The sequence below is a fragment of the Limanda limanda genome, chromosome 11 (genome assembly GCF_963576545.1).
Source record: "Limanda limanda chromosome 11, fLimLim1.1, whole genome shotgun sequence".
Taxonomy (NCBI): Eukaryota; Metazoa; Chordata; class Actinopteri; order Pleuronectiformes; family Pleuronectidae; genus Limanda; species Limanda limanda.
The window spans coordinates 4,775,805-4,798,115 of record NC_083646.1 but is presented as its reverse complement, the minus strand read 5'-3'; the positions used below and the strand labels follow the sequence as shown (position 1 = coordinate 4,798,115).

Here is a 22,311-nt window from a genome sequence, read left to right as displayed (position 1 = left end):
CCGCGATCAACACGTAAACTATATAAGAGCTTTTTGAGGCCGAACCCCCTCCAGAACTCGTTAGCTGGCTTTTACCGGTGAAACCTTCCACTCACTGCTGTCGACATGGAGAGTCTGCTCCGCGCTGTGGCCGTGCTGACCGTGTTGTTCGTGGGGTTGTTCCAGCACGGAGCTGTTGTGGACGGCCGGTCGTACACATCTGTGCTGACTGTGACAAACGGACAGCAGTATGGAACATGGAGGTGGCCCGTGATGTGTCCTGACCAGTACTTTGCTGTTGGCTTCAGTATCAGGGTAAAGACACTGATTTCTAACATTTATCACAGTTATTTTTTTATTTAACTTAAACCTACTGAGGCAATAAAGTTAATTTCCATTGCTTAGTGACTAAGCAGTGGAAAGTAATTTTATTGAAATTCGTCATCATTTTTGCCAAATCATGATTATATTATATATTTATATATATATATATATAATTAGTGACTTAGTTATTCAACACATTTTTACCTTAAATGTAGAACATGAAGTTATGTTTGTGTTTTTATCATTTTCGGGACTTTTGTTTTTCTTATCCTGAAGGTAAAATAGGAAACTTTTCAAATACATCAGAGTTTCGACCGTACAGGTTTTCATTCCTCACGTTGTTTCACACAGTCACATTAAGTAATGGAATTGTCCCTCAAACTCAAACTGGCTGTGAAGAGACACCTTCATTTGTATTATTCCAACATAATGGGACAAAAATCAAGGGAATAAGTAAATGAAAAAAGGTAAAAGTTTGTTTTATTGTCCTGCAGCTCAGCGAACATTTATACTGGGAAACTGTGTTTGCAGTCATGAGGATTAACTGGTTTCTAATGAATGATCATAAGAATCCTGATTATGTACAGAGAACAATTTACAACAACCAGAGATGCATTTACTTCCTGTTGTACCAGATACTAAGCTGCTCTTCACCTGCTGTGACCTGTGACATCACGTGCGCTTGTTGCTGGTGCAGCAATTAAACAAAAGTAAAACTAGTTTAATCTGATCTGCTTCTGGGAACTGAACTCTGTTTCCTCAGGTGGAGGACTACCAACAATACCCTGAGGACAACACGGCCATGAACGGCATCCGCCTCATCTGCCGCAAAGACGGGGACCGGAGCTTAACTTACTCTATGTATTCTCACGGTGGTTTGTAAGTGTTCTGTACTGGTACCAGTCTCCATTCAGGCACCTTTCCTAATCTGGACAACAAATAAATCCAGTATATAAATGTGTTAACGCTTTGAAGATCAGTTATACACTGTGTTTATTTTAATCAGCAAATCTGCAGTTTGTTGTAATAATACTTCTCTTAAATAATAGTGATTTGTATTTATATGTATATAAGTTACAAAAACCATCTAATTAAAGTAAAGAAAATTATATAAAACCAAACATTGGTGGTGATAATAATGATCATAAAAAAGAGAAGTGATTAACAAATATGATACAGATTCCAAGAAATGATGATAACCAGCCAAATTATTAGAAAACTCTACATAGAACCAATTAAATGAGCCTTTTCACAGGGATTAGTTGTGAAATATATAAAAACTCATGTGACCCAGACGTAAATTCACTTGATTTTCAGTTGTGCTTTTTAGTGCTTCTATAGGTTCATTTGGGTATCTGGCATGTCTCCCAAACCTAAAACTCTGGAAAAAAAACAACTCACGCGGCTTGTTGTGGTTTCTCTATGTCAGAAACGATACGCTTGAGTGCGTCGAATGGGATTACGACCGATAAGTACGTCATTGTCGAAACATGCCCATGTACGGAGTCTCGCTACATGGCCTTGGCAAATACGATATTTGCCAAAGCACTTCGCTTTGTTTTTGAAAACCTCGGATACACCTGGAATAGATAGCTAGCAGCATGAAGCACTCAAGATGCGCTGTGGTCGGCTGCACAGATCCGCACAGATCTGTACAGCCGACATTGTGCATTAGGATGAAGCTCGGATCCTGCGGAAAGCGTTTAGTGTCCCGGGGGTCTGGGGAGTTGGCTCATGAGCTTTTAAAGGAACAGGCAGTCAAAACAGGTCATTCTGAGGAGGGGTGTTTTAGACAGGGTAAAAAGGGTGCTGTTTTAAATTATCCTTGTGGTATTTTGACCAAAATTAGAGACATTTCATAATGACCAAAGGAACCATGTCAACTTGTGGTAAAATGAGCATAATATGTCCCCTTTAACTACTCTGTCACATTATGGTTTTCTTACTTTAATTACTTTAAAATAAAGCTGTCCCTGTGTAGAGAGCTGGTATTTAGCCGCAGGGAATCTGATGTTGGACAGAAATGAACTTATCAGTATAAACTCTTTATTTCTTTGAGTCACTAAGGTGGTTTTTATCAATGTCTTTAATTATTAAGCTGGTCAGGTCGTCTGTCTCAGATGAACCAACCTGTCGGTCCTGTGAAGGTTAAATAAGAATACGATTTTAAAAATGTGTTTTGGAAGCAGCAGGAAGCTGGAGACAGTTTCCACATCATGGAAATCAAAACATTCTTTCTCCAGGATTTCGAGTTCAGGGGTCAGATGTTGAAACGTCTCGACTTTGTGTTTCCAAACCAAACCTTGGCTCTTATTCAGATTTGATTCACTCTGCTGTGTTTCCTGCTCTCGTCTCCAGCTGGGGCGACTGGTCCAGCTCTCAGTACTGCCCCCGTGGCGTGCTCACCTCTTTCCAGCTCCGCGTGGAGGCCTATCAGGGCTGGTTCCATGACGACACCGCCGTCAACAACATCAGGTTCCGCTGCAGCAATGGCCACGTGCTGCAGGGCACCGGCATGAACTGGGGGGAGTACGGCTACTGGAGCCAGGATTGTGGCAAGGGAGGAATCTGCGGCATCGAGACCAGGATGGTGGAAAACGGGGGTTATGATGAATCCAGCCTCAACGACGTGCGCTTCCGTTGCTGTTACAGAGCCAGCAGGTAATTAAAAAAAAGCAGAAAGAGCTGAGAGACTCAAACTAATTACCTCTGCCAATGTTATAACACTTGTAAATGGAATTGAGATAAAAGCACAGTTTGGTTTAACAGTTGAAGGACGTGTGTGACATATTTCAAATGTTGTTTTGTTCGTAATCCTGTGACTCTGTTCTTTGCAGTTTCTGAATTTGTGCTTTGTGTTTTTTGTATCGACAGTGATTGACAGGTGAGCAGCTTGGTCCGCCCCTCCTCCGTCACCCTGAATTAAACAATGACAAATAATAAAGGGCTCATTTGAATCGCTGCTGTTTCTGTGACGTTTTTTCTCAGAACTTCAAGTCTCTGATTAGGTTTCATTTCCTTTTATTAAAAACACAAACACTGAGATCAGAGTTCAGCCGACAACTAACTGACAGTTATTAGTATTCAGCTTTCAAGACAAAAAGATGAAGGAGACATTTTTTACATCATCAGCACGAGAGCGGCGTGTTTTCACTTCCTGTCTGATGAACCAATGAGCTCACAGTAAAGTCAGATTAAGCTGGAGGCGCTGACACGGGCGCTTCCCACAATTCCTGCTGGAACCGAGGTAATTAGAAAATGACGAGAGGGTGTATTAATTAATTTACAGTTTAAGGCCTGACAAAGTTTAATAAGACACCGATTGGCATAACATAACCAGAAGTCAGGTGGTGCAGGATTTTTAAAGGTCCTCAATACCATCTTATTAATTTAATAATTAATTATTTAATTAAATATAAATAAAATAATAGGTAACTGGTGCAAAAAAACCCTTAAAGTGACTAATTATGATCAATTGCACTGGTGTTCCATTGATTATTATCTAATTCTAATGGTCCACTAATCATTTCCCAACTAGATGTCAGTGGAGTAACAAGTGGAGCTGCCCATCACCTCTCTAAAAACCTGTGACTTTTATGACTCCACACATGAAAATACAGAATAATGATTTCATGGAGGCAGTGAACTCTACATGAATCAGTCCGGAGATGTTGAACATCTGATGCAACCCCGCAGCTCCAGCAGAGAAACGCCCTCTGGGCACAAAGGCCCGAGCTCTGCACCGACTCGACCTGGACACTGTACCACGTCCTGTGACAGCAGAGTTATCGATTGTTGAACAACAGATAATTTACTCAGTTTTGATAGTTAGTATAGAGCTGGAATAATTAGAGGATTAATTGATCATTGGATCAGAAGAAACTTAAGAAATTTTGTCACATTTGAAGAAAAATAAATGCGTCAATTCCTGTTTTTGTCTTCTCAGATATTGATGTGTTACTTTGCCACAGACACACTAGAAAAACAGTAAAGTGAATATCTTCATCTTCAGTGTCTTCCTTGGTCTAAAGGGATTTATAAAGGGTATTTTTGACCTCTGTGAAAGAGGTTATGTTTTCAGCTACATTTGTCAGTAAGATAACATAAAAGCGCATGAGTGCATTTTGGGGTCGATTGCTCTGTTCATTTTCACAGTGACCAATAGGTGGCGCTATAACGATGAGACAATATTGAAGTTGAGTGCAATTGGACATAAAAATAAATGTTTTTGGCATAAGTTGGTTTTGAACTCATTGATCCAATTGCATTTTTGTTCTAAATCAGAGGTGTTCAACAGGGGGGCTGCGACCCCTAGAGGCTCCGCGGAGGTACTGCAGGGGGGGTCGCGAAATCTTTGGTTGATTAGATAATTTTTAATTTTTTTATCATTTTTAATTTATTTTCCAACGAATATTTTTTCCACAAATTTAAATGTCTTAAAATACACATTAACATGCATCCAACCTATTGTGAGGCTGATTTGACCCTCTGCCTGACAACCTCCATCCGTCCAAGGTTAGATAAGTTGTGTGCTACCCATCAGGATGCTACATCTCACTAATGTGGGAGTATGTGTGCCATCCACAGATAGCTTGAGGATTCACTGTCTCTTCTACATGTATGTTTAAAATAAAAACATGAATCTGTGAATTACTTTATAGCTCAGTGTTGTATGCACGATGTATGTTTATAAATGGCAGTGGCATGGCCACCCTGTACCTTGCAAATGTTTAAATTAAAAACATGAATATATGAACCCGTGTAATGTTTGAATAGCTTAGTATTGAATGCACAATAACAGAGTAGTTATGTTTATACAAGGCAATAGGCCCAGTTTATTATAAAACACAATTTTATACAATATATATAGTATGGGGTCCCTGCTCCATCTCTCCACCAGTTTGGGGGTCCTTGGCCTGAAAAACGCTGAAGACACCTGTTCTAAATCATTGACAGTTGTTTATTTAGAGTTCAAAAGTCCCCCTCTGAAAGGCAAAGAAAAAAATCAATATTAAAGTTCTGCCAACAACTTCACTTCAATTCCCCAGATCCGAGTCACTCTCCCATAGCTCTACCTACTGATCCATCACGTTGTTGTTCTAAATCATTGACAGTTTTGTCTGTAAAAAGAAAACATTTTTAGAATTCCAAGACAATGAACAACCAGATATCTTTTTTATTGGTGAGAGTTAAGAAATGGGGCCGTGGGAGCGGTTTAGGATTTATTTTTCTGTTTTGCTCTTTCCAGGAATTTCAATCAAATTTAACATGAGACCCAATGGGAGTCTGTGGCAGGTATAATTCCTCGATTTTTCGTGAAAGATGGAAACACGGGTCAGAGAGATTTGAGTGTGTTTTTTTTTTTTGTCATGCTCCATTCCTAATGTCACGTGAATCTGTTGAGTAGTTTCAAATAAACAAATTCAAATGAAAACATTACAAGGAGGCAAACATTTTTTACTGCGTTCTTTCTTGACCCAAGTTTCATCCATCTGATCGTTTTTGCACAATCCTGCTTACAAACACACAAAGCAATGAAAACATATTCTCGGTGGATCGGAGAGACTCGTGGAGGAGCACTCATGTTCGGTGATGTTGTATCACAGTTTTGTGTTTGTAGCTCGTCCTGAGCATGTGAAGCAAATGAAGGGAAGCTGAAAGTATCTGTTCCTGTATGTGCTGCTGCTCGTCAACAAAAGACATTGAAATGTAAGAGAACAAATCCATCACATTCTTCCCTGTTTTTTTTAAATCAACCCTTCGTTTTTGGCACGTTCTCAAAGTCACCATGTATCACCTCAGCACCTCTTCAAGCTGTTGTTGCTCCTGCAGCGACCGCCTGACACCAACGATCTGTAAATGCTGTTTGTCATCTCTGCCTGCTTCTCATTTAATACTGTCACCGAATGCAGATGTTTTTTAAAAGTGCCTACGCTGGATTTGTTCTGCTCGGGCCTGAATCTAATTATATTATATTATATATTATTATATATGAGTTGCTGCCAGATTTTAATATCCAAGTGCGTCGAGTTTCTGATGGATAAAGTTTAGATCCCGAACGCTGAAAATCCCCAAAACGACAGCTTGGATTTTACTGTATATATCCAGTGGTGTAGAACTTATTCATACCCTGGACTCTACAGGTGGATTGACCCATCAACAGAGCTCAAATGACCGCTATCAGCAGTCGCGGGCTGGGGCCGGAGGAGGATCACCAGGAGCCAGATCACTCCCGGAATCAGATAAACTCTAGGCTGAAAAGCTAGTCGCTATATGTTTGTGAGAAGTTTATGTTTGTTAAGATGCACGTATGAGCGAATAACGCCACTCACGCAGCGCCATCATTAAAGATGGCGCTGCGTGAGTGGCAGCCTGTTACAGCAGCTCTCACTTTTCGTACCTCTTTTAGTGTGTAAATAGTGTTTTTAGTGTATTTTTGTTGTTGTTTTTTTTACTACATTGACACTTTAAGCAAGTGCGCAGCTATGGATGTTCACATTTTAACATTCGTAGTTTGCTCCTTGCTGTTTTCGGCACTTTTTGGTGTGGCTGTGGGAAACTCACTCGACCACGGCTCCCCATTCAACCACGGCTCCATTGTTTACACCCGGGATCAGCTGTTGGGCCTGCGCCACACACCCCTTCTCTGCGTGGAGCGGCCGGAGATCCCCGAGGAGTTACGGAGGAGGAGAAGAGGATGCAGAGCGGGAGTGAAGCGCAGGGAGCGGAAAAGACGGTTTAAACCATGTTTACCGTCTGTCATCATGGGGAATGTAAGATCTCTCCCAAACAAGATGGAAGAGTTGACGGCGCTGACCCGACTGCAGAGGGAATACAGGGAATGCAGCCTCATGTGCTTCACAGAGACGTGGCTGACTGAACTTTCTCCGGACTCACACGTAAATCTGGACGGCTTCCAACTCGTACGAGCGGACCGAAATGCAACGGAGTGCGGTAAGAAGAAAGGAGGTGGGATCGCTGTGTTGGTTAACGATAGATGGTGCCACCCGGCACACACCAGCGTGAAGGAGATGCTCTGCACCAGAGATTTGGAGCTGTTAGCGGTCAGCATGCGGCCATACTATCTCCCGAGGGAGTTTTCACATGTTATTGTTGTGACTGTGTACATCCCCCCCTCGGCGGTCGCTGCTGTAGCTTCAGATCGGATCCACACAGTTATCTCGCATCTTCAAAGCCAGCACCCCCAAGCCCTCCTCCTCATCTCCGGTGACTTCAACCATGCCCCTCTGTCCTCTGCTCTTCCCACCTTCACCCAGTACGTGAACTGCCACACTAGAGACAATAAAACTTTGGACCTAATGTATGCAAACATCAAGGATGCATACACCTCATCCCCCCTCCCCCCGCTTGGTCGCTCGGATCACAACCTCGTTCACCTCGTCACGGACTACACCCCTGTGGTGAATAAACAACGACCTGTGAAGAGGACTGTTAAGGAGTGGTCCGAGGAGACCAGTGCCAGGCTCAGAGACTGCTTCGAGACTACAGACTGGGAGGCACTCTGCAGCCCCCATGGCACTGACATTGACAGCATGACCCACTGCATTACGGATTATATTAACTTCTGCGAGGAGAACACTGTGCCCTCCAAGCTGGTACGGTGTTTTCCCAACAACAAACCCTGGGTGACCCCCGAGATAAAGGCCCTGCTGAACGAGAAGAAGAGGGTCTTCAGATCGGGGGACAAAGAGGAGCTGCGCAGAGTCCAGAAGGAACTCCGGCTGATGATCAGGAAGGGGAAGGACAGCTACAGGAAGAAACTGGAGAAGCGGCTGGAGCAGAACAACGCCAGGGACGTTTGGAGAGGGCTGCAGACCATTGCAGGCCACGGAAAAGGTGTGGGAAGACAACAACCCAGCGGGGACAAGGACTGGGCAGATGAACTGAATCTGTTCTTCAATAGATTTGATTCCCCCCCCCCTGCCCCCTCTTCACACCTCTCCTGGCCAGCCCCCCCTCCCCCCCTCCCCTCCTCAGCCTGCCACCTTCGACACCTGACCCCCACCAGCCAACCCCCACCCCATATCCAGATCATCATCCCCCCTTGAGACTCTCACCACTCCTCACCCCCACACCCCCACCACAGTCATCCTCCACCCCCCTCTCTATAACAGATGATCAGGTGAGAAGCCAACTCAAGAAGATCAAGGCAAGGAAGGCCCCGGGCCCGGATGGTATCAGCCCAAGACTGCTCAAGGACTGTGCTGACCAGCTCTGTGGTGTGATCAGGCATTTGTTCAACCTAAGCTTGAGCCTGGAGAAAGTCCCAGCCCTGTGGAAGACCTCCTGTGTGGTCCCGGTGCCGAAGACGCCGCGCCCCAAGGAGCCTAACCACTTCAGGCCAGTTGCCCTGACTTCTCACCTGATGAAGACGATGGAGAGGATTATCCTGAGACACCTACGACTGCTGGTGGGCACACAGCTGGACCCCCTGCAGTTTGCTTACCAGCCTGGGATTGGGGTGGATGACTCAGTTACCTACCTGCTGCACAGATCCCTGCTACACCTGGAGGACAGCAGGAACACTGTGAGGGTCATGTTTTTTGACTTCTCAAGTGCATTCAACACCATCCAGCCTTCACTGCTCAAAGTGAAGATGGAGAACGTGGGAGTGGACCAACACCTGGCTGCATGGACAACGGATTACCTCACCAAGAGACCACAGTATGTGAGGCTCCATCACTGTGTGTCTGACGTGGTGCTCTGCAGCACAGGTGCCCCTCAGGGTACGGTGCTCTCCCCTTTCCTCTTCACCCTCTACACCTCCGACTTCACCCACAACACCACCCACTGCCACATCCAGAAGTTCTCAGATGACACAGCCATCGTTGGATGTGTTCCTGAGGGGAATGACCTGGAGTACAGGGCGGTCATCACAGACTTCGTCAGCTGGAGTGAGCTCAACCAGCTTCAGCTGAACACCAGCAAGACGAAGGAGATGATCGTGAACTTCCGGAAAAAAGCATCCAACTTAACACCAGTGAACATCCAGGGATTGGACATAGAGGTGGTGGAGAACTACAAATTCCTGGGTGTTCACCTCAACAACAAACTGGACTGGTCTGATAACTCACATGCCCTCTATAAGAAGGGCCAGAGCCGCCTCCACCTGCTGAGGAGGCTGAGGTCCTTCGGAGTGTGCAGGGCTCTCCTCAGGACTTTTTATGACTCTGTGGTGGCTTCAGCAATCTTCTACGCTGTGGTCTGCTGGAGGGGGGGTAGCACGGACAGAGACAGGAGCAGGCTCAACAGACTGATAAGAAGAGCGAGCTCTGTCCTGGACTGTCCTCTGGACTCCATTGAGGAAGTGGGGGACAGAAGGATGTTAGCCAAGCTGGCGTCCATCATGGGCAACACCTCTCACCCCCTACATGACAATGTGGGGTCCCTGAGCAGCTCCTTCAGCAGCAGACTGTTACACCCATGGTGTAAGAAGGAGAGGTTCCGCAGGTCCTTCATCCCGGCTGCAGTCAGGCTCTACAACACCAGCACCACCTGATAATGTTGTAGTCCCTGTCTATTATTTATCTCCACTCAACCTCTCACCATAGCTGTATTTGTATTTTTATTTTTCTTATTTATTTTTTATTTTTTTACTCAGATCACTACTATGCACAATAATATTCAACACTTTACATCTATATTTATATCATGGTCACTTATAATGGTTACATTGCAATATTTATATTTTCCTTTATACTATCTTGTAGTATTATTTATATTATGGTCACTTACTTTTTAATTATTTTTTCTGTATCATGGTCACTACTGTTGCAATATTACTTATAATACTTTTGTTTTCATTACAATAACACTTACATCACTCCACTTTCTCCCCAGTACCTGCTTTTGCACAGTGTCTGTTTTGCAGGTTGTTTTTTGTTTTTGTTTTCTGTATATTTTTACTCTCATTATGTGTAGTTTAGTAGTGTATATATTTTGATCTTTCTTTTTTATTGTTGCTTCGGCACTGTTATTTAAATTCTGTTTTTCTCTTTTTTGCTGTAACAAGTGAATTTCCCCGTTGTGTGGATAAATAAAGAAATCTAATCTAATCTAATAAAGAACACTATTGAGACTCACCTACCTGTTTCCCTTTGTTTTCCTGACGAAGAACGCACAGTAACAAAGAGACATTGTTACAACGACTTCCTAGAAAGCATGAAAAGAGTTTTGGTAAAACCTGAAAGAACAGTTCATCTCTTCTATAAACACGTGGTTCTCTGCGGATACAATTTGAGGCTGTTCAGACAGAGCATGCTGGACAGAACAGGTACATTTCTGTGTTTTCTACTGAAGCAGGTTATTATGGGTCAAACAGTTTCACTTCTGTAATGGAAATCTGGAAATAGAAGAGGCTGGAAACATCAAAGTTATCTACGTGTATTTAATAAGGGGCTTTCTGCAGAAAGGATCAACACAGAGAGTCACAGGGTTCTCAGTGAAGATGGAGAACAGTCAAATACAAGAGTCTTTTAGGAGGACTGAGGGTTGTCTCTCTGAACCAATCCAGACTGGTTCCTTAGGCACGGGAAGGAGAGGAATCTAAACATAAACAGCTGATTCACATGTGTTTGCTAAGGTGATACGCAGACATACACATCCTTCCTGTGGTGGGTAAACAAGTGGCAAAAGGTCGAACCGTATTCAGGTCATAAACAGTACCGACCATAAAACAGCTCAGGTCATAAAGCATTTGGTATATGTAGATACAGGTCATAAAAGTATTTTAGACAAGGCTGCAAAAACTTACTATCCAAATACAAAATAGTTTGTCAGCCATATGTTGGGAAACATGTTTTATGAAACTAAAGGCTTCCTTCTCGGCCTACGTGTGTGGACAAAAGCTGAAGCCACATGTGCTGGGCCAAGCCTCCCAAACTCAATCTCCCAGGGTGCAACGTGTTTTCTTTGTTCTTGGAAGGCCAAGAAACTCTGGCTCCCAGAGTGCTGCATGTCCCCTTTGTTTCAGCAACTTCACATAGAGGTGCAAAGTGCTACCAGGATCAGATGCCAATTGGTCACTCTGGCCACATGACCTGATGTTCATCAGCCCAATATAATGAGAGGGCTCCCCCAATTCACTCTCTTCTCCTCAACTCTCCAAAGGAGCAGGCTGTCCAGCCTCTCTTCTCCTGCATCGCCTAGCAGGGGCCTGACTGCTCCTGCCTGGCATCTTCTCTTTGCATCCAAATCTACGAGAGGAGCGTAAAGGTGCAGCTTCCAGCCCACCTTCTCAAGGAAACCTCCTCGCCCTTCAAAGGTCGAGCTTTCAGCTCATCTTCTCAAGGAAATCTCCTCGCCCTTCAAGCTCTACTATTCTCCTTGCAGCGATTCGATATCCTGCAGGTAAGGAATTCAACAAGCGAGAGCATCACAGCTCAACAGAACCGCGGAAGCAGAGACCACACAAACCAGAGACTTCAAAAGCCAGGACGAACGGCGAACCGCACAGCAACTTTCTCCCTGTTCAAGGACAGGTAACATACTGGGCTTAATAATTATACTACGCTTAGCAAGACTGTTTATTTGATTCTGTGTGATGTTTTAGAGTTTGATATGTGGTGTTATTGTAGTTACAAGCTAAATGAAAGTTAATGTGAGTTGGCTCTACACAGACCCTGCCATTTTTTAATTAGCATTCTCACAGACACTGCATATCACTACCTTCGTACCCACTCCCCCACTCCAGAAGGGGGGGGGGCTGCTATCTTAGGAGCAACCATTTTAGGAGCCCACAGGAAGGTGTGACTTAACTACCACAGAGCCCCTCTCACACACACACACACACACATACACATCTTTGTTAGTTAAGTACATTTTGTTAGTAACTTGTGTTTTTGATACTTTATTATGTTCATAATAAATGTTTTCTTTTAAACTTGTCCTGTCATTAATGTTGCATAAGTGAAGTTTGCCAACAGTTACACTGTCAAGAACTCTATAAACCTTAACTGTTCATTATATAATCTTTAATAGTAAATATTAAGATTTCTAATTGAACTAGATCTAAATGAGACTGATCTTAATCAATAAATTGGCTATCGTTTCCCTTCTGTGAAGGGTGGTGCCCCGCGAGAACTTAAACAAAATAAAGTTATGATTTAATATTAATATTTTAAATATTAATGTTTTATATTTTATTTTGATAACCAAATTTATTGAACGCCTAAAGGCAACCCAGCTTATGGTATCACTCCAAACCATTATTTCACAACACATACTTAGTTAATTTTTCCACTACACTTCCTTGGCTTCATTTGCTTCTAGATCTCTCTCCCTGTGCTTTAATTCAATGGCTTAAATAAAAGTGACTCTGTCTTCTGCAGGTCATTTAGCTGCTGATGTTTTGCTCTGATCTTCTCAACACTCCAGTGCCACGGGTTGTCAGGGTCCATCACACTGAGCCGGCTGACTACGGGGGGGCGGACGATCCTCCACTGCAGCGTCTTGGGCTTCTACCCTCAGAAAGTGCAGGTGAGCTGGCTGAGGGACGGGGTGGAGGTCTCCAGCAACGTGTCGTCCACTGACGTCCTGGCCAACGAGGACTGGAGCTTCCAGGTCCACTCCTACCTGGAGCTGACGCCCAAGACGGGGGAGCAGGTGAAAAAGTTTTCCCACAGAGAAAGTATCCAGGATAGGAATGCAGCCATCTTACACTGATGACATCATCTGGAGTAGGGCTGCTCGATTATGGAAAAAATCATAATCACGATTATTTTGGACAAAAACTAAATCACGATTATTCAAACGATTATTAATATGTGCCCTTATTTTTTTTAATGACTAACCGGAAGTACCAGTCACTTCCGGTTCCGGTAAACACCGATTACGGCTGCGTGTCTTATTCCTCCGTGAAACCATGCAGGATATCGGTGCCTTGTTATTCAAACCCTTAATGATGGCAACATTCTCCATAAAAACACTTTGTAACTGAGAACTTTGAAATTTTCTCTCATTATTAAATGTCCCCATCTGCCCCCCCCCCACTACAAGCACACAGAGAGAGAGACAAAGAGAGAGAGAGAAAGAGGGGTGGGGGGGGGGGGCTATGAGGACCATCATCATTTACCCCCGAACCCCGACATTGAACGGGTTCCATACAACAACAAGGGGAGAATCGCGAGCTGACCCGCGAGGGTCCGGTGAGAACAGCCGGCGGCTGCGCGCTGGAGAATAGACGCTGTGCGGCCGCTACACTGTGTGGTGCTGCTCGTCGGATTCGAAGAGTCGATCAGACGGGGCTGCCCTCCCTCTGCCGTTTTCCACTCGCGCTGTTTTTTAAATACCTACGGTCCCCACACACACAACTCGCCTCCTTCACTTCACAGCTGCTTGAGAGTGAGTGCCGGTCAGCGGGGCCGCGCTGAATGCTTTTGGGGAGGGACTGAATTGCGCATGCGCGTCTCTTTAGAAAAAAATGCCAAATAATCGTTTCAACTCGATTATAGTAGTTTGGAGATCGTTTGACCCAATAATCGTAATCACGATTATATTTCGATTAATTGAGCAGCCCTAATCTGGAGCCAGAGTCTGAGCAGGAACAGTCGGGGGAAGAAGCCGAGGCCGATGAGTGAGTCTCAGCTGTCAGTCATGACCTTACTCTCCTGTTTTGATAGCTTTTAGAGGCTGTTCACCTCAAATGACTTTAACTTCTTATCTGATGGTAAAGTTGATCTCTGCATGTCCACAAAAAACAAATGAAGCGTTTCCAAAATTCCTCTTAACTCTTTCCTGGCCCAGCTCGTTTAAATCTATGTATAGACTTTAATACATTTAGTTTATGGGAGGCTGTTGGTCCTTGGTGGAGAAATGTCTTATTGACCCATTGATTCTGAGATCTCTGGAGATGTGGAAATGTTAAATCCACATCAGATCCACTTTGCCTGTGTCTCTGTAAATGATTCACGCTGATATGAGTTGTCTGTTCCGCGATCAATACGTAGACCTTATAAGAACTTTTTGAGACCGAACCCCCTCCAGAACTCGTTAGACTGTTGACATGGAGAGTCTGCTCCGCGCCCTGGCCGTGTTGTTGGTGGGGTTGTTCCAGCACGGAGCTGTTGTGGCCGTCCGGCCGTACACATCTGTGCTGACTGTGACAAACGGACAGCAGTGGGGAACATGGAGGTGGCCCGAGATGTGTCCTGACCAGTTCTTTGCTATTGGCTTCAGTACCAGGGTAAAGACACTGATTTCTAACACTCATCACTGTTATTTTTTATTTAAGTTAAACCTACTGAGGCAAATAAAATAACTTTCCATTGCTTAGTCCAATACTAACTTTTGCTTTCCAGGTAGTACACTGGCTGCAAAGCTGGAGGCCTTTATCTCACTGTACATTCTGCTTGTCCATAATTCATGTATTCTACATTTTAAATTCTTTATCACTTATATATATATATATATGTATTATTGATTTAGTTATTCAACAAATTTTGACCTTAAATGTAGAACTGAAGTTTTCTTTGTGTTTTTATCATTTTCGTGACTTTTGTTTTTCTTATCCTGAAGGTAAAATAGGAAACTATTTAAATATAAATACATAAGAGTTTCAACCGTACAGCTTTTCATTCCTCACGTTGTTTTACAAATTCACAGTAAGCTGGCTGTAAAGAGACACCTTCATTTGTATTTTTCCAACATAATGGGACAAAAATCTATGAAATAAGTAAATGAAAAACGGTAAAAGTTTGTTTCATTGTCCTGCAGCTCAGATAACATTTATACTGGGAAACTGTGTTAGCAGTCATGAGGATTTACTGGTTCCTAACGAATGATCATAAGAATCCTTATTATGTAATATAATCTGTGACCTGTGACATCACGTGCGCTTGTTGCTGGTTCAGCAATTAAACAAAAGAAAAACTGGTTTAATCCGATCTGCTTCTGGGAACTGAACTCTGTTTCCTCAGGTGGAGTCCAAACAGGGCGATGGCGACGACACGGCCATGAACGGCATCCGCCTCATCTGCGGCAAAGACGGGAACCACAACTCCATACACACTGTGGAGTCTCACCCTGGCTTGTAAGTGTTCTGCACTGGTACCAGTCTCTGGCCCCTTTCATTATCTGGACAACAAATAAATCCAGTATCAAAATGCGTTAACGCTTTGAAGATCAGTTATACACTGTGTGTATTTTAATCACCAAATCTGCAGTTTGTTGTAATAATACTTTTCCTAAATAATAGTGATTTGTATTTGTATGTATATAAGTTACGAAATCCATCTACTTAAAGTAAAGAAAATTATATAAAACCAAATGTTGGTGCTGATAATAATGATCATAAAAAAGAGAAGTGATTAACAAAGATGTTACAGATTCGGAGAAATTATGATAACCAGTCGAATTATTAGAAAACTCTACATAGAACCAATTAAATTCACAGGGATTAGTTTTGAAATATATAAAAACTCATGTGACCCAGATGTCTCGACTTTGTGTTTCCAAACCAAACCTTGGCTCTCATTCAGATTTGATTCACTCTGCTGTGTTTCCTGCTCTCGTCTCCAGCTGGGGCGACTGGTCCAACGCTCAGTACTGCCCCAGTGGCGTGCTCACCTCTTTCCAGCTCCGCGTGGAGGGCCATCAGGGCAACGGTGACGACACCGCCGTCAACAACATCAGGTTCCGCTGCAGCAGCGGCCCCGTGCTGGAAGGCACCGGCCTGGACTGGGGGGAGTACGGCGGATGGAGCCAGGTTTGTGTCAACGGAGGAATCTGCGGCATTGAGACCAAGGTGGAGGACCACCAGGGGAGAGGGGACGACACCGCCCTCAACGACGTGCGCTTCCGTTGCTGTGCCAAAGTCTAGCAGGTAATTAAATTAAAGCCCAGAAAGAGCTGAGAGACTCAAAGTAATTACCTCTGCCAATGTTATCAAACTAGTAAATGGAATTGAGATAAAAGCACAGTTTGGTTTAACCACTGAAGGACGTGTGTGACATTTTTCAAATGTTGTTTTATTCATAATCCTGTGACTCTGTTCTTTGCAGTTTCTGAATTTGGGCTTTATGTTTTTTTTTATATAGAGTGATTGACAGATGAGCAGCTTGGTCCGCCCCTCCTCTGTCACCCTGAATTAAACAATAATTAATAATAAAGGTCTCTTTTGAATCGCTGATGTGTCTGTGACGTTTCTTCTCAGAACTTCAAGTCTCTGATTAAGTTTCATTTCCTTTTTGTTTAAACACAAACACTGAGAGTTATTAATAATAAGCTTTCAAGAGAATGTTTCAAGTGTCGGCTTCGGGAGCCAAGACAAAAAGATGAAGGAACCATTTTTACGCGGCTCCAGCAGAGAGACGCCCTCTGGGCACAAAGGCCCGAGCTCTGCACCGACTCGACCTGGACACTGTACCACGTCCTGTGACAGCAGAGTTATCGATTTTTGAAAAACAGATAATTGACTCAGTTTTGATATTTAGTATAGAGCTGGAATAATTAGAGGATTAATTGATTAGTGGATCAGAAGAAACTTAAGAAATTTTGTCACATTTGAAGAAAAATAAATGTAAATTCCTGTTTTTGTCTTCTCAGATATTGATGTGTTACTTTGACACAGAGACACTAGAAAGACAGTAAAGTGAATATCTTGATCTCAGTGTCTCCCTCGGTCTAAAGAGAGTCATAAAGGGTATTTTTACCTCTGTGAAGGAGGTTATGTTTTCACCTACGTTTGTCTGTAGGATTGCATAAAAGCGCATTAGTGAATTTCCACCTAACTTGGAGTAAGGATGGCACATGGGCAAAGAAAGAACCCATACAATTTTGGATCTGAAAAAAGGTGGATCATGGATTATATTTTTTAGACATTTTTACAAACCATCTTCCTAGGCCATAATGCCTGAATATTGATATTAGTATTTTAGGTGTAAAGCATCTCAGAGTTTCATAAAGATGTGTAGACAACAATCAATCTATCAATTTATATTTGTACAGCCCATAGTCACAAATCTCAATTTGTCTCAGAACAAGGTGCAACATCATTCCTTTTATTTGTCTCTAGTCTTTATTCACCTAAATGTAAAACATCCTCTGGTTCCAACTTTTCTCTATTTTCCATCACTATAACTTACTTTCATAGTTTTAGTTTGAAGACATTGCTTCTGGATTTCTCTTTTTCTGATTTTTATTTTTTTTATTCCCTTGCTATATAACAGTGTTATATAAGAGAGTCCTTGCTCTGATGAAGTATTAGTAATTTGGGACCGATTGCTCACTTCATCTTCACACTGACCAGTAGGTGGCGCTATCACCAACACTGCATTCACACTAATAGGTCTCTTCAGGTCAGGGCTCTGATCATGTGACAGAATTTCGGGGTCGACTGCTCAGACTTCATTTTCACACTATAGGTGGCGCTTTAACCAAGAGTCAATATTGAAGTTGAGTGCAATTGGACATGTGAGAAGTTCAGTTGGTTTTGAACTCACTGATCCAATCTCATTGTTGTTCTAAATCATTGACAGTTGTTAACTTCAAGAGTTCAAAAGTCCCCCTCTGAAAGGCAAAGAAAAAAATCAATACTAAAGTTCTGCCCTCAACTGGACTTGAATTCCCCACATCCGAGTCACCGTCCCACAGCTCTACCTACTGATCCATCACGTTGTTGTTCTAAATCATTGACAGTTTTATCTGTAAAATGAAAACTTTTTGAGAATCCCAAGACTTCCATGAACAACCAGATATCTTTTTTATTGGTGAGAGTTAAGAAATGTGGCCGTGGCAGTGGTTTAGGACTTATTGTTCATTTTGCTCTTTCCAGGAATTTCGGTCAAAATTAACATGACACCCAATGGAAGTCTGTGCCGGAAATAATTCCTAAATTTTTCGTGGCAGACGGAAGCACGGGTCCAAGAGATTTGAGAGTGGGGTTTTTGTGTTTGCTCATAAATAATCTCATAACAAATAATTTCTTATTTATTCATCACACCGAGACGGCTGACTACGAGGTGCGGACCGTCCTCCACTGCAGCGTCTTGGGCTTCTACCCTCAGAAAGTGGCCATCCAGCCGAGAAAATACGGCTCACTCACCGCCAAACAATCACAGACACACTTACAATTCTACAAACTTACAACTACACAATTATACAAAAACACAGTTTATATAACTCTAGCAATTTGCGAAAATACGACACACTCTCACCACCACTCCCCCAACAAACTCCCAGCATGCACCTGGAGAGAGAGAGAGAGAGAGAGAGAGAATGTTGATCCAGTAGGTGGCGCTATCACTAACACTGTATTCACACTAATAGGTCTCTTCAGGTCCGGGCTCTGATCATGTAACCAAATTTTGGGGTCGATTGCTCACACTTAATTTTCACACTATAGGTGGCGCTATTACAATGAGTCAATATTAAAGTTGATTGCAATTGGAAATGTAGGAAAAAAATAATATTTTTTGGCTTCAGTTGCTTTTGAACTCACTGATCCAATCACATTGCTGTTCTAAACCATTGACAGTTGTTAACTTAAAGAGTTCAAAAGTCCCCCTCTGAAAGGCAAAGAAAAAAATCAATGTTAAACAGGTAAGTTTCTTCCTCTTCTTGTATTCAGTCTATTTCAGATTATTTTATTCAAATCATATAACTAATAATTTCTCATACGTTTTTATTTACTTTACTTTATTACTTTATTTGTGTATTTTGACAAGTCAACATCACCGATGTGGTTTTCTTGGTGAAAAACGTATTCAACATGAAGCTCAACACCTTGTAAGACTCCCGGGTCGGGAAGTACGAGGACTTTGGAGAATTTGGCATGAAAAACGCAAAACATTACAACACTCAGGATTGGAAAATGGCCTTGAGAAGAATTCAAGTGGAAATTCTCTGCAGATACAAAAACGAGGCTGTTCAGACGGAGCACGCTGGACAGAACAGGTACATTTCTGTGTTTTCTACTGAAGAAGGTTATTATGGGTCGAACACTTTCACTTCCTTGGCTTCATTTGCCTCTAGGTCTCTCTCCCTGTGCTTTAATTCAATGGATTAAATAAAGTGACTCTGTCTTCTGCAGGTCATTTAGCTGCTGATGTTTTGCTCTGATCTTCTCCACACTCCAGGGCCGCCGGTTGTCAGGGTCCATCACACCAAGCCGGCTAACTACGAGGTGAGGACGATCCTCCACTGCAGCTTCTTGGGCTTCTACCCTCAGAAAGTGAAGGTTAGCTGGCTGAGGGACGGGATGGAGGTCAGGCGCCCAGGAGGGGGGAGAGGGTGAAAAAGTTTTCCCACAGAGAAAGTATCAAGGGTAGGAATGTAGCCATCTTACACTGATGACGTCATCTGGAGCCAGAGTCTGAGCAGGAGCAGTCGGGGGAAGAAGTCATGACCTTACTCTCCTGTTTTGATAGCTTTTAGAGGCTGTTCACCTCAAATTACTTTCACTTCATATCTGACGATAAAGTTTATCTCTGCATATCCAAGAAAAACAAATGTGTGTTTACTCTCTTAATCTCTTTCCTGGCCCGGCTTGTTTAATCTATGTATAGACTGTAATACATGTAGTTTACAGGAGGCTGTTGGTCCTTGGAGAAATGTCCTATTGACCCATTGATTCTGAGCTCTCTGGAGATGTGGAAATGTTAAATCCACACCAGTTCCACTTCGTCTGCGTCTCTGTAAATGATTCACGCTGATACGAGTTGTCTGTTCCGCGATCAACATGTAAACTATATAAGAGCTTTTGAGGCTGAACCCCCTCCGGTAGTCGTTAGCTGGCTTTTCCCGTTGAAACCTTCCACTCACTGCTGTCGACATGGAGAGTCTGCTCGGCGCCATGGCCTCGCTGGCTGCGTTCCTCTTGGGGTTGTTCCAGCAGGAAGCTGGTGTGGCCTTTACCAGCCGGCCGTACAAATCTGAGGTGAATGTGACAAACGGAGAGCGGTTTTGAAACTGGACGTGGCCCGAGATGTGTCCTGACCAGTTCTTTGCTGTTGGCTTCAGTACCAGGGTAAAGACAATGATTTCTAACATTTATCACAATCATTTTTTATTTAACTTAAACCTACTGAGGCAAATAAAGCTACTTTCCATTGCTTGCTGTTTTTCTTATCCTGAAGGTAAAATAGGAAACTTTTTACATATAAATACATGAGAGTTTCGACCGTGCAGCTTTTCATTCCTCACGTTGTTTCACAAAGTCACATTAAGTAATGGAATTGTCCCTCTGACTCAAACTGGCTGTGAAGAGACACCTCACTTCGTATGATTCCAACATAATGGGACAAAAATCTAGGAAATAAGTAAATGAAAAACGGTTTGTTTTATTGTCCTGCAGCTCAGAGATCATTTATACTGGGAAACTGTGTTTGCAGTCATGAGGATGAACTGGTTCCTAACGAATGATCATAAGAATCCTGATTATGTACAGAGAACAATTTACAACAACCAGAGATGCATTTACTTCCTGTTTTACCAGATACTAAGCTGCTCTTCACCTGCTGTGACCTGTGACATCACGTGCGCTTATTGCTGGTGCAGCAGTTAAACAAAAGAAAAACTAGTTTAATCTGATCTGCTTCTGGGAACTGAAGTCTGTTTCCTCAGGTGTAGCCCTACATATACGCTGAGGACAACACGGCCATGAACGGCATCCGCCTCATCTGCAGCAAAGACGGGGAGCTGAGCTTAACTCACACTGTGGAGTCTCACACTGGCTAGTAAGTGTTCTGTTCTGTGCACGCGAGCTAACGCTAGCCAGGAAGCCGGTGAGATGATGGTGGGGGGTGGTCCAAGGCCACGTAGCGAGACTATCAGGTATTTTCGGGTAGTAATCCCATTCGACGCCATCTAGAGTATCGTTTCTGACATAGAGGAACCACAACAAATCGCGGGAGTTGTTTTTTTCCAGAGTTTTTGGGACGGTAGACATGCCAGATACCGACATTAACGTGTAGAAGCACTACAAAAGTGGAATTTTCATAATATGGGCCCTTTAATAAACTGGACAACAAATAAATCCATTACATAAATGTGTTAACGCTTTGAAGATCAGTTATACACTGTGTATTTTAATCATCAAATCTGCAGTTTGTTGTTATAATACTTTTCCAAAATATTAGTGATTTGTATTTATATGTATATAAGTAACAAAATCCATCTAATTAAAGTAAAGAAAATTATATAAAACTAAACATTGGTGCTGATAATAATGATCATAAAAAAGAGAAGTGATTTACAAAGATGTTACAGATTCAGAGAAATTATGATAACCAGTCAGATTATAAGAAAACTCGACATAGAACCAATTAAATTCACAGGGATTAGTTTTGAAATATATAAAAACTCATGTGACCCAGACGTCTCGACCGTGTTTCAAAACCGAACCTTGGCTCTTATTCAGATTTGATTCACTCTGCTGTGTTTCCTGCTCTCGTCTCCAGCTGGGGCGACTGGTCTCTACCTCAGTACTGCCCCAGTGGCGTGCTCAGCCATTTCCAGCTCCGCGTGGAGGGCCATCAGGAAAACATGGACGACACCGCCGTCAACAACATCAAGTTCCGCTGCAGCAGCGGCGACCTGCTGGAGGGCACCGGCACGAAATGGGGGGATTATGGCGAATGGAGCCAGAATTGTGGGAGAAACAACGGAGGAATCTGTGGCATCGAGACCAAGATGGAGGAAGAACTGTCTGGAGGGGACAACACCGCCCTCAACGACGTGCGCTTCCATTGCTGTGAGAGAGAGCCCAGCAGGTAATTAAATAAAAGCCCAGAAAGAGCTGAAAGACTCAAAGTAATTACCTCTGCCAATGTTATCAAACTTTGGTTTAACAGCTGAAGGACGTTTGTGACATTATTCAATTGTTGTTTTGTTCATAATCCTGTGACTCTGTTCTTTGCAGTTTCTGAATTTGTGCTTTGTGTTTTTTGTATCGACAGTGATTGGTAGGTGAGCAGCTTGGTCCGCCCCTCCTCCGTCACCCTGAATTAAACAATGATTAATAATAAAGTGCTCTTTTGAATTGCTGCTGTT

General features: G+C 43.0%; 3 protein-coding genes and 1 pseudogene across 4 annotated transcripts; all 4 read left to right on the top strand.

Moving 5' to 3' along the window:
• Positions 1-26: 26 nt before the first annotated feature.
• LOC133013592 (vitelline membrane outer layer protein 1 homolog) lies at positions 27-3,260 on the top strand. 2 transcript variants are annotated; one of them, XM_061080578.1, is made up of 4 exons: positions 27-294; positions 1,067-1,182; positions 2,662-2,964; positions 3,178-3,260. In XM_061080578.1, the coding sequence occupies exons 1-4, from the start codon at positions 106-108 to the stop codon at positions 3,182-3,184; spliced, it is 615 nt and encodes a 204-aa protein (XP_060936561.1). In that variant the 5' UTR covers positions 27-105; the 3' UTR covers positions 3,185-3,260. The 2 variants fall into 2 exon arrangements, with proteins under 2 accessions (XP_060936561.1, XP_060936562.1); XM_061080579.1 differs by lacking the exon at positions 3,178-3,260 and having other exon boundaries at positions 2,662-2,968.
• An 8,223-nt stretch (positions 3,261-11,483) lies between these two features.
• Positions 11,484-13,256, top strand: LOC133013846 (uncharacterized; the record flags this gene model as incomplete). The annotated part of the gene is made up of 2 exons (XM_061080933.1): positions 11,484-11,804; positions 12,700-13,256. Coding segments are annotated over 2 exons (609 nt in total), but the record flags the coding sequence as incomplete, so codon positions are not given.
• Positions 13,257-14,285: 1,029 nt separating this feature from the next.
• Positions 14,286-16,447, top strand: LOC133013590 (vitelline membrane outer layer protein 1 homolog). The gene is made up of 4 exons (XM_061080577.1): positions 14,286-14,506; positions 15,240-15,352; positions 15,841-16,144; positions 16,359-16,447. The coding sequence occupies exons 1-3, from the start codon at positions 14,327-14,329 to the stop codon at positions 16,139-16,141; spliced, it is 594 nt and encodes a 197-aa protein (XP_060936560.1). The 5' UTR covers positions 14,286-14,326; the 3' UTR covers positions 16,142-16,144; positions 16,359-16,447.
• Positions 16,448-19,145: 2,698 nt separating this feature from the next.
• Positions 19,146-22,304, top strand: LOC133013588 (vitelline membrane outer layer protein 1 homolog; annotated as a pseudogene).
• The last annotated feature ends 7 nt before the right edge of the window (positions 22,305-22,311 follow it).